At 38.1% G+C, this 12,629-nt stretch overlaps 2 protein-coding genes across 2 annotated transcripts in view; both read left to right on the top strand.

Annotated features, from left to right (window-relative positions):
• Window positions 1–11,789, top strand: part of Ly75 (lymphocyte antigen 75) — a 134,054-nt gene extending 122,265 nt beyond the window's left edge. Inside the window, exons 36-39 of the mRNA XM_040744842.1 lie at window positions 2,733–2,849; window positions 3,817–3,987; window positions 6,114–6,140; window positions 11,322–11,789. Coding sequence (XP_040600776.1) covers window positions 2,733–2,849; window positions 3,817–3,987; window positions 6,114–6,140; window positions 11,322–11,518 — 512 coding nt within the window. The 3' untranslated portion in view covers window positions 11,519–11,789. The remainder of the gene's footprint in view (window positions 1–2,732; window positions 2,850–3,816; window positions 3,988–6,113; window positions 6,141–11,321) is intronic.
• Window positions 1–11,789, top strand: part of Cd302 (CD302 molecule) — a 35,436-nt gene extending 23,647 nt beyond the window's left edge. The window contains exons 3-6 of the mRNA XM_040745428.1: window positions 2,733–2,849; window positions 3,817–3,987; window positions 6,114–6,140; window positions 11,322–11,789. Coding sequence (XP_040601362.1) covers window positions 2,733–2,849; window positions 3,817–3,987; window positions 6,114–6,140; window positions 11,322–11,518 — 512 coding nt within the window. The 3' untranslated portion in view covers window positions 11,519–11,789. The remainder of the gene's footprint in view (window positions 1–2,732; window positions 2,850–3,816; window positions 3,988–6,113; window positions 6,141–11,321) is intronic.
• Window positions 11,790–12,629: the final 840 nt, after the last annotated feature.

Genomic DNA, 12,629 nt, shown 5'->3' with positions numbered 1-12,629 from the left:
GCAAAAAACCCACATGTCAGGCCTGTCACAGTTACTCATTCTCTGGTACCAACTTCTGTCTTAGTCACTTTTCAATTGCTGTGACAACACACCATGATTAGGCAACTTATAAAAGAAAGTGTTTAATTTTGGGGCTCATGGTTCCAGAGGGTTAGGGTCTGTGACAAACATGGGGGAGAAGAAGGCAGCAGGCAAGCAGGCATAGCACTGGAGTAGTATCTGAACACTTACGCCTTAATCCACAAGCAAGAGGCAAAGAGATAACAGGGAATGACGTGGGCTTTTGAAACCTCAAAGCCCACCCCCAGTGACACATCTCTTCCAACAAGGCCACACCTCTTAGTCCTTCTCAAACAATTCCACCAACTTTGGACCAAGAATTCAAATACATGAGCCTATGGTGGGCCGGCTTTCTCAGTCTAACCACCACAGTTATTTTACCTACATAGTGGAAGTGCCTAAGAGATTAAAAAGGGGGGACTTAGAAAGCCTTGCTTCCGTCTGACTTTAAAGATAGTTTATTAAAGGTCAGATTTCAGTTTTTGTATAAAAGCCCTTTCATAATCACACAATGAATTATCATCAAATACTACTTAGAAAAACATATGTAAATAGTTTAAAAAAAACAAAGCCTGAATTGGACCATCCTGAGATAATCATTGTTAACATTTTGGTAACTGGCCCCATCTTTCACTGTCATGAATAAGCTGTAGTGATTATGCCTGGGAAAAGCAATATGTATACAGTTCAATGTGTGATTAATCATTGTGCCTATTTGGAATGGGCAGTCAGTGATTAACATAGAATAAGCTATGAAGGCTTGCTCAAGGAGTATATACTTTAGGTGGTCTGATATGTCTCACCAAACTTTCCCCAAAAAGTTGTTCTAATTTTTACTGATGGTCCATTTATCAGCTCCTGGTTTTCTACTACAAATGCTAGTACACTGGCTAGTCTCCAAATCTGGAATTTTAATTTTCATCTTTCATAAACATGTCCCTTTTGCATGGATGTATGCTTGTGGGAGCACATGCACCATGCGTACTCCTGTGTTTGGAGGACAATGTTCGGGAGTTGGTTCTTGTCTTTCACCTTGCTGAGGCAGGATCTCTCTTATTTCTGCTGCTGTACTTCATACTACAGGTGCGGTCCACAGACTGCCAGCCAGCTCTCCTGTGTGCACCCCCCATTTCTATGTAGACATGCAGGGATTACAGGTGTGTGTAACCACATCTGACCTTTTATGTGAGGTGCAGGGATTGAACTCAGGGTATCAGGCTTGTAGGGTTAGCTGGCACTTTACCTGCTGAGCTCCCAGATCCCAAATTTTCATTTTTCTTTTTTGTTACCAGCGACAACTTTTCACACATTTCTTGTGTCATATTTCTTTTTGTGATAAGTTGACTTTTTTAACATTTTTTTTTCCTCGTCAGGGTTTCTCTGTGTAGCCCTGTCTGTCCTGGAACTTGCGCTATAATCCAGGCTGGTCTTGAACTCAGAGATCCATATGCCTCTGCCTCGTGAGTGCTGGGACTAAAGGTGTGCGCCACCACTGTCTGGTTTAACTCTATTTCTATTAACGTGTTTGCTTCTATCTTATAATAGTCTGCTTAGTTTCTGCTTCTCCTCTTTGATGATTGTTTTAGTCAGTGGCTTTCTGCTGTGAAGAGACAGCATGACCGTGGCAAGTCTTATAAAGGGAACCGTATAATTAGGGCTGGCTTGAAGTTCAGAGGTTTAGTGTGTTATCACAGTGGGAAGCATGGTGGCATGCAGGCAGACATGGTGCTGGAGAGGTAGCTGAGAGTACTAATCCAGGTCTGTAGGCAGCAGGAGAGAAGAGGACGGGCCTACGTTGGTGTGGTGGTTTGAAAGAAAATGGCCTTCATAGGGAGTAGCACTATTAGGAAGTGTGGCGTTGTTGGAGGAAGGTGTCACTGTGGGTGTGGACTTTGAGGTTTCTTTTGCTCAAGCTTCTCTCAGTGTGACACTCAGTCAACTTTCTGCTGCCTGCAAGATGCAGCACTCTCAGGTCCAGCACCACGTCTGCCTTCATGCTGCCATGCTCCCTGTCATGATGATAATGGACTGAACCTCTGAAACTGTAAATGAGCCCTTCAATTAAATGCTTTCCTTTATAAGAGTTGCCGTTGTTATGGTTATCTCTTCACAGTAATAAAAATCCTAAGACACTTGAGCTTTTGAAACCTCAAAACCTATGCCCAATGACAGACTTCCTTCAACAGAGCCACTCCTACACAAATGAGGCCACACCTCTAATCCTTCTCAGGCTGTGCCACTCGTTGATAAGTAAGCATTCAAATCTATGAGCCTATGGGGGCCACTCTTATTGAAACCACCGCAAGTATGTTTGAAGAAATTTACTATTTTTTATATGTATCATGTGTATGAACACAGGTATGCGTGTGCCACTGGACATATATGTAGGTCAGAGGATAACTTGTAGGTGCCGGTTCTCTCCTTCATTGTGTGGTTCCTGGGAATTGAACTCAGCCAGGCTTGGCAGCAGGTGCCTTTAACCTACTGAACCATCTATGTTGGTCCACGGTATGCTTCGACTTTTGGACCACAGACCCTTTTCCTTCTGTAGCTAACCACCCCAACTCCAACCTATTTTAAAATATCTAAAGGTAAAACATAATTGACAATTTTTATATACTTCATGATTTCAGTTGATTCTTGGAGTTGCTTTTCTATTAAAATTGTTTCAGGAGCAGACATGATAAGTATACACAATGAGGAAGAAAATGCTTTTATCCTGGACACGTTACAAAAGCAATGGAAAGGCCCGGATGATCTCCTGCTAGGCATGTTTTACGACACTGATGGTAAGTGGTGTGTGCCTTGTGAGACATGAGTTTCTTAAATGTTAGACAGACTTAAGATGTTTGGTTTCTTAATTCTCTACATCAGTGGTTCTCAACCTCCCTAATGCTGTGACCCTTTAATATAGTTCCTCATGCTGTGGTGACCCCAACCATACAATTACTTTTGTTGCTACTTCATAGCTATAATTTTGCTGCTGTCATAAGTCATAACATAAATAAATATCTGTGTTTTCTGGTGGTCTTAGGCAACTTGTTGTGACCTACAAATTGAGAACCACTGCTCTAAATGAACTGTGTCTCTGGGTGTCACGTTTTTTCAGTGTGCACCAACGACTATTATCCACAGTGTTTCCCGAGTCACTCCAAGTGCTTCACAAATGAGAAACACACTTGAACCTCTTACTTGACTTAAAGTCTGGATATAGGATTAATATTTTCTTAAGATGCCATGACTTATAAGAAGTATTAGTGTTTGCTACTGAAAGGGTAAAGATAAATTATCTTTTCCAGGTTACATAATAGGAATGTAAATTTTATTAGTATGCAATACTATAAAGCATATGTATTTTATAGTGTCTACATAAGTATATAATTTATATATTATATTATAATATACAAATATATAAAGCATGTATATACACTTATATAGAGATATTAGTCACATTTTGAAATGTCATGAAATGAGTATTATTGTTTAGTGAAATGTCATGAAATGAGTATTATTGTTTAAATATTTTTAAATTTTTCACCAAAATGTTTTTCTTCACAAAAATGACACCTTTTTCCAGAATCCTCTTTAATTCAATACCTTTTGATAGGATATAGTGTTCCTTCTGCAACTTTTACTCCTACAACCAAAAATTAGATCATAAATATGTAAGTTTCTACCTGTAATCAAAATCTTTTCCTTTGTGTCATAACACCTTTGAAAACTGGCATAATGTTGAAACTATTCCTTAATTGACAGATGCAAGTTTCAAGTGGTTTGATAATTCAAATATGACATTTGACAAGTGGGCAGATCAAGATGGTGAGGACCTAGTTGACACCTGTGGTTTTCTGTACACCAAGACAGGTGAATGGAAGAAAGGGAATTGTGAAATTTCTTCTGTGGAGGGAACACTTTGCAAAGCTGCTAGTAAGTAAAACTGTCTTTTTCCATCGTGGGGGATGAGGAACACAGGCTTAGTTATGGAAAACTTTTCTTAGACGTACCAGGTCTCACAAAACGAGGGATTAAGACTGGAATATAGCATGATGATGTGCTGCAGTCTCTGGAAAGTCAAATAATCCTCTTACATTTCAGATGTGGGGCCAGATCATGTGAACCAGGCATAATTTAGTTCTGTGGGCCTACTCTTTGGAATTCCTAAGAGCCCATACAGTTCTTCTGTTTTTTTCAAACCAATTTCCATATCCTCTTTGCATGTGATCTGACTGAGTAGAAAATATTAATAATGAATAAACTTAAAATGCTAAAAATTACCTTATTTTAAGGAATTAGAGTCCCTACAAAACTTATATCCTTTGTTTAGGCAAACATAATGACGTATTAAAATTGCATTGTGCTTCATGATTTATTTTGTATTAAAATATATTTTTTCTGATCTATCAAAGTTTATTTTAACAAGCAAAATTAACATGTTCTATAACATTTTGATGCTACTTGTTAGGTATTGAATATAATTTGTTCTAAAATCCTGAGTAACCATTTTCTTAGTAAGCAGATGAAAAACACAAACTACAAATGTTATGGTATGCTTAAAACATGACTCAGCTGTTCTCCATCTCAGATTCTTTTTTTGTTTTCATTCTCGAGACAGGGTTTCTCTATATAACAGCTCTTGCTGTCCTGGAACTGGCTCTGTAGACCAGGCTGGCCTGAAACTCACAAAGATCCACCTGCCTCTGCCTCCTGTGTGTGAGTCACCAAGGATTGGCCCCAAATCCAATCCTTAACAGTCTTTCCTTAACTATAAAGCAAACTGTACGTCTAGCTCAGAGTATTTCCCATTTCTTAAAACTACTCTTACTTTTACTTGTGATAGCACAGTCCTTGACTATAATAGTGTTAGTAGGGATACTATTATTTGTTGTAATTTTATAGGAGTAGCATCCCAACTTCAAATATTTTCACTTTATTTTACCCTATGTATATGGGTGTTGTGAGTTGAGTCTGGAGAGATGGCTCAGTGGTTGAGAGCACTGACTGCTCTTCCAGAGAATCCTGGTTTAATTCCCAGCACCAACAGAAGCAGCTCACAAATGTCTGGAACGCCGATCTTAGGGGATCCAATCTTAGGGGATCTAATCTTAGGGGATCTAATCTTAGGAGATGCTCTCTTCTGCTCTTCAAGGTTACCAGAAACATGGTGCAGAGATATGCATACAGTCAAAACATTCATTTACATAAAATAAAAAACATAAAACTAAAAATACATAAAAATAAAAATCACTGTCTTCTGGCCTCCACCCATCACCCCACACACATATGAAGTTTGGCTCCATTTGTATACTGAGTTTGAGGACACCATTACATAAAGCAAGCACTAACTTAAAGATACCAGAAATGGTCTGGAGAGATGGCTCAGAGATTAAGAGCACTTGTTGCTCTTGCAGAAGTCCTGGATTTGGTTCCCAGCACATGGCCAATTCCAGGGAATTCGGATACCTTTTCTGACCTCCATGGGCACTAGGCATGGGATATATTACACATGGACACATGCAAAACACTCAAATGCACAAACTCTAAAACTATTAACTAAAACAACAATGAGCAAATTCACAGCCATTAATTTTATGTTTTATACACACTCTAAAACCAGAATAATTTTATTTCTCTCATCTACTATTATTTTTTATGAAGCTCCTTTATTCTTTTCCCAGAAACCAAGCCAGTGCATTTTATCAGATCAAAACATCTGATTTGAAAAAAAATAAATTTGATGCCAGACATTGGTGACACACACCTTTGGTCCCAGTATTTAGGAGGCAGAGGCAGGCAGATTTCTGAGTTTTAGGCCAGACGGGTCTATGCAGTGAGTTCTAGGACAGCTAGGGCTACACAGAGAAACCATGTCTCAAAACAATGAAAACAAAACAAAACAAAAAAACTAAATTCAAAACAGTTAAGACAGAGACTAGATGAAGCAATAAAGATGGAGATATTAATCTCATAGAGTATCCATTTTAAACAACTGTATATAAAGTAAATCTTATAAGGCATCCTTACATTTTTAATTTTAATTTTCTTTTGCATTTTAGTCCCATATGACAAGAAATATTTATCAGGTAAGTAACATTCTGATCTTAACATTTTCTATACATTAAAATACATATTTAAATTCTGGCATGTTAAGATACTACTGTAGACCCATTTAAAAATATTATATTGCTGCAAGCCTTTAAGTCCAGCACTTGAGAGGCAAAGGCAGGCAGATCTCTGTGAGATCAAGGCCACCCTGGCCTACAGAGAGAGTTCTAGGAGAGCCTGTCTTGAAAACAATAAAACAAACAGAAAAATTATGTAACCTATCTTGAAAACAATAAAACAAACAGAAAAATTATGTAACCTAAAGAACTTTTACCCCAGAATATGGAAAGGTCTAGGTAAGGCATTGCTTTAGGGGCTGGAGAGATGGTTCCGTGGCTAAGGGCACTGGCTGTGCTTCCAGGGACCCTGATTTGATTTTTCAGCATCACACGACTCACAACCATCTGTGACTCCAGTTCCAGGAGATCTGATGAGGCCTTCTGGTCTCCATGGGCATGAGGTATGTGCATGGGACTCAAACACACATCTGCTCCAAACACACCATATACATAAAATTAAAAATTAAAAAAAAAACCCTGACATTTAAAAGTAATATAGCATGCATGACAGGACCCCTTTTAAACAATGTCCTTTTCCTGTGGAGCACTTATGTTTTTGTGGAAAAAGGCTACATGCTGTTTGTTTAGAGATTAGACCCCACAGTCATAAGTACAGTTCATAAAGGCTAGCTTATGCTGGAATTTAACTGCATTTCTAAAGAGGGGCAAATATTACACAAGTTGAATTCAAAACCATAGAAGGCAGACATTGGCACCCATCTACCTTGCTGTATCTTTCTCCTTACTGGGCACCGTTCTACGCAGTTTAACTTCTGTTTGTAAGTTGGAGAAGCAGGTGTGGGGGTGGGGGCTGACAGTAATGCAAGCAAGTTGAGAAATGATTTATTTTGCCCTTCTTATTCATTAATAGCTTAGTGATATTTTGCACATTACTACCTATATATAAACTGGTCTGCATTCCCTGCCAGGATGTAGATATAAACTAACCAGTGTGAAATTTCCATTTGGTTGTTTCCATATATTTACTATTATAAACAGTGCTTCAACAAACAATTCACCCAGCACAAATGTATATTTATCTAGAGTCTGCAAGGTTGAAAATGCAGTCTATAACTTTGATCCATATTAGTCTTGATAGTTGTACTATTTTGCATTCCCAGTAGCAATGAGTACCACTTGTGAAAGTTTCAGATTTTCATCAATTAGTCCTTTTTAACCTCTGCTCCATTAGGTATATTTAACAGGGCAATGTGCACTCTGTTTATGCATCCACCAGTAGAACTCTCAGTCAAATCAAGATAGTAAACATTTCCACCACTCAGGCTATCATCCTTCCATGGGAAGGCCCACTTCACCACCCACCATCGGGTTCTGTTGACACATCAGTTGGACAGCTTTGCTGTGTCATCATTTCTATACATGCATATTGCTCATTGATCACAAGTAGTTGCCCTTTCTATAACTCCCATTAATACAATATCGTCTGGTTAATTTCTCTCAACACTTCCTCTCCATTCCAATGCCTAACACCATAGTTCTTCTTGAACTTCACTATGGTCTAGAGTATGTGGACTTCTTGTTGTTGCATTTCGTTTTAATAAGACAAGGTTTCACCATGAAGCCCTGAAACTCAATATGTAACCAAACTGGCCATGAACTCACATCAATCCACCTGCCTTTGCCTCCTCAGTTACATCATGTATTAGTATGGCTTCTTCCACCCTGGAATTTTGTTTGCATATACCCTTTTAATTTTTCATATTGCTTAGCTGTATTATAGACTCTTTAATTTTTAAAATTATTTTTATTTTTATAGATACTATGTAATGACTTAATTTCTACTTTGGAATGAATATGAATGGAGTTATATATAAGCATTCTCTTTTCTTGATCAATGTTTTAAAATATATCTCCAAACATGTCTCGTAACATGATAGTTAATGTTTAATTAGAAACCATTTACCTTTTCAGTGATAAAACCCTGTCACACTGCCATTAGTGAGGCATTGGGAGCTCTATGTGCTTTATATGCACATGATGGTAGTGTCAATTTCTGGTTTTGGTCATTGATGTAGTTGTATACTAAACTTACTGATTTTTCATTCTCCTGTTGCCAGGCACTTCTATATTTTCTTTTATGAAATATTTGGTCAAGTTTTTTGACCATAGTATTACTAGGTTGTTCCTATCAATGGACATGTCTTTAAATGAATTTTATGCATTTGAACTCTTTATATGCAAAATTTACTTCATGCTTAGTTTCTATTGGTGTGCTATCATACAATTATCTGAATCATCAGGATGTGTGTGAGTTACAGCCTCAGTTTTATATAGGAAAACAAAGGGACCACATCACAGCTGTTATCTGACTCCTGAAAGACAATGGCTACTGTTAGCATCGATGTGCAGAAATGACCACCTTTGTGCAGTAGCATGGACTATAAGATGGTGCAGCCATGGTACTAAGGAAATCAGAGACTCCACACCTGTTTTTACAACACCATATTTGTAGTTGTCAAAAAAGGGACGTAACGCAAGTGTGCATCAACAGATGGATGAGTGAAGTGTAAGAGATACCAACTATTATTAAGTTCTGACACATGATACAAAATATCCAAGTCTAGAGGACACAAGATTAATGCAAGTCAATCCCAAGGCAAGTGTGTCCTTCTTAGCGGTTTCACTTATATAAAGCACTCAATAATGAACTTCACAGACAAACCTGGAATGAATATATGTGTATTTTTATTATAATGTCAGAGCTAGAGAAAGGAGACTTCCTGAGTCTGAGCCTCAGAATATGTCTATAGACGGATGGTGGTGCCAGCCCAGTTGACTATATTTAGTGATAATGAGCTACACTTAGGTATTTACTATTAACTTATAAAACAAAAGCAGTTAAAGCATGTTATTTGGAAACACAAAGACAACTAGCAGTTAATTTTGAGGAATGGATATTGGGTTGAGCAGTGGACTAGAAGCACAGTATGTTTTTTCAGTCCCCGTATTTATCCAGTCAGGATGTGGTTCACCTAGTCCAGGAATCCAGTAGTTGTTCAGGCCACAAGGCTGGATGTCTCAGCTGTATACCTGGGATCCCGAAGAAGCAGGCACTATTGCCACTGAAGGAACAGATTTGTCAGCACGAATGAGGGCAAGCAAAAGAGGAAGAGCTTCCTTCTTCCACATCCTTTCTAGGGGTTGCCACCAGAAGGTGTGGCCCAGACTAAAGGTGGATCTTCCCATTTCAGATGATTTAACTTAAAAACATTCTTCATTCAGGTACTCAGCCACTTTGTTTTTTTTTTCTACAGATTTCTTACAACTAAAACTTTTTAGCTGTATAGACATTTACAAAAAGAGAAGACTATAATGTTAAATCTGTGGAGAAAAGCGTAGACAGGTCAATCATGGAACTCAAAACCATGCAAAGAATAGTGGGCAGATTTAGATTAGTGTGCGTTTGGTTTAGATTCCAGGGAAAGTGCAAGTTAGGCCTCAGACATAAGGCTGTAGCAAAACAGAAAGATTTGGGGAAAAACTGCCTGATGCATTGATAGGATTTGTCAGAATTCAGTGAGTAACAGGAACAGAGTTGAAGCAAGGAAAACAGAATTGTAGCAGCAAACTTAGTTAACAAGGAGTTCTCTATGCAAAAAGTGAGACGGAGGGTCTTAAGAATGTTGTGAAGAGAGCAAGAGCTGCAGAGGGATGCATTTGGTTACTTTAGATGAACCAGGACAGCCAGATCACAAACGATTAAATATATTTATTACACAGGAGATATAGCCTATCCCAGTGGGTACAACACAGGTTTGGAGCTTTTGCTAATGCTTAGGATTTGGGCAATTTACTTAAGTCATGCCCAGAATGAACTGTGTACAGTAGATAACAACTTGAACTTCAATAATTGTAAATGATGTTTTGTAAATAAATGTTTTGGCCTCAATGATGGTATATTTTGGTATGAAAATGGCACATTATAGAAGTACCAGCTAGTCAACAACAACAACAAAAGTCTTGCAACTCACAGGCCACTTGCAGAACTTGTAAATATATACTGTGTCCCATTTATCTTGGCTGCTGTACTATGCTTAAATTAAAAGGCCTTTTAATTTTGGTTAAGTCTGTGATTATCTCTAAATTTCTGTGAGCATGTAATCACTAAAGGGCCAAGCGCTTTAAGATTCCAGGACATTTAATGTAATTGTAACAGCTATCATTTGAATTCGCAGTTCAGAAGTCTTGGCTTTTTTTGAGGTACAAGTTGACCTCTAATGCTGACCTTAATGTTTTTATATACCATCTTCCCCACCTTAGTAAGACACTTGGCCAGGTTTACCCCCCTCACCTTTAACCCTTTTAGGCCCCACTCTGAGAAGCACCAGTTGAAACATTTAGCATACTTCAGTAAAAATCCATCTGCTATGAAGTTGTGAATAATTGACTCTATTATTACATTTAATACACCTACCATCCCAATTACTGCATTTGCTAAACTGTATTTTTTGTAAGAAAGATCCTAAGAGTTTTGAATAGGCAAGAATTGAAAGGCTGTACACATTTGTAAACCAGGGAATCCACAAATACAGTACTACTTGAAGAGGAACAAAAATGCACAGTACTATAGCTTAGTGCTATTTCTTCGAAGTAAATTATACATATTAAAGCCACATGGGCCATCAGGCCCCACTAGATCATCAAGAGAACAGTAGGTGTGAATTCCAAAATCTTGGTTCAGAAAGGAAGGGAAAAGACATAAGTAAGACCATAGACAATACTTGTAGAGCGTAAAACTGCAGTATTTTAATGGAAATTTCAAGTGTGGCTAGTTTTCCCATGAATGCAAATTTAAAATTATTTCATTAATTAATTTTTATTGTGTATACCCAAGTGTGCACCATGACATGCACACGGAGGTTGGAGGACAGCCTGAAGAGGTCAGTTCTCTCCCCTTCTTGTGAGCCTGGTGATCAAACTCAGGTTATCAGTCTTGGCAGCAAGAACCTTCACCCAAGGACCAATCTCTAGTAAAAAATGCTTTTTCTCATCGGTACATGAGATGATGAAATGACTGTTCCAAATGCAATGTTTCCAACTCATATACTGATTGCCTGTATTTTGTCTTTCTTTTTTCAGATAACCACATTTTAATATCAACTCTGGTAATTGCTAGCACAGTAATTCTCACAGTTTTGGGAGCAATCATTTGGTTCCTCTATAAAAGGAATGCTTGCTCGGGCTTCACCATTTTTTCAACTGCACCACAATCACCTTACAATGATGGCTGTGCTTTGGTAGTTGCAGAAGATGAGTATGCTGTTCAACTGGACTGAGACTTTGATACTATCAAACCAGCATATCAAACACATTGACAATGATTTCTGGTGCAAAGTTTTCATATAAAAACTGTCATAGAAAACAGAAGCTTTTATGATATTCCTTATTCTCATATTTTCATGTACTCACTGTGAGAAATAATTTGGTTCATTTAAAACAAAAGAGCAGGTTTTTGACAAGGAAGAACTGTAGATCTAACAAGTTTTCTTGAGTAATTTTCATCTAAGTAAATGTAACCTCTATGTACAATAAAGCTGATAAAATGCCGCTCACTGCCAGGTTTTCTTATTGCTTCTTCCATTTAGTTACATAAATACCTCTACTCAAGGCTAACACCAGGAAAAAGCTGGACAGAGCCTGTCCTTTCAATAGCTGTCTCACTACTATGGAGATAGTCAATTCCTTTGTGGTTTCCCTTAAAGACATTTTACAGATTTTGATACTCATACTCCACTCTTGCACATTGTTTCATAGAACATTTGGCATAAGAGGTATTTAATTATAATAAAAAAAGAAAGGACTCCAGCTCTAGCTAAGAAGTCATGGAGATTGGCGAGCCAGGCTAACCTATGTGTGTGCCTTGAACAAAGGTTGCCTAGATCACCTTTATCTTTTCCTACACAAGGTAGAACCCTCTCCAACACTTTGATGGCACAAAAAATATGCATGCAGAACTGAGGAAAAACTAGAACAAGTCTAGGGATAATATTCAGTTTTTGGTATCCTTACCATACTTATAAAGAGTCATCAACAGTATAAAAATTGAAGAAAGCTCAATACTTGATTTCCTTAAGGTTGTTTTTTATATTGATTTTTATTTAAATTAAAAAACAATTTTTTTACATACCAATCCCATTTCCCTCTCCCTTTTCTCTGCTCCCCACCAACACCCCATCTCACCCTCATCCACTCCTCGAGGAGGATGAGGCTTCTATGGGGAATCATCAAAGTCAGTCACATCATTTGGGACAGGACCTAGGCCTTTCCCATGTTTCTAGGCTGAAAGAGTATCCCTCCATAGGGAATGGATTCCCAAAGCCCATTTGTGCACTAAGGATAAATACTGGTTCCACTGCCAGAGGCTCCATAGACTGCCCAAACCCCCCC

Source organism: Mesocricetus auratus, unplaced genomic scaffold (assembly GCF_017639785.1).
Source record: "Mesocricetus auratus isolate SY011 unplaced genomic scaffold, BCM_Maur_2.0 Super-Scaffold_100004, whole genome shotgun sequence".
Lineage (NCBI taxonomy): Eukaryota > Metazoa > Chordata > Mammalia > Rodentia > Cricetidae > Mesocricetus > Mesocricetus auratus.
This window is presented reverse-complemented; position numbering and strand designations above follow the sequence as displayed.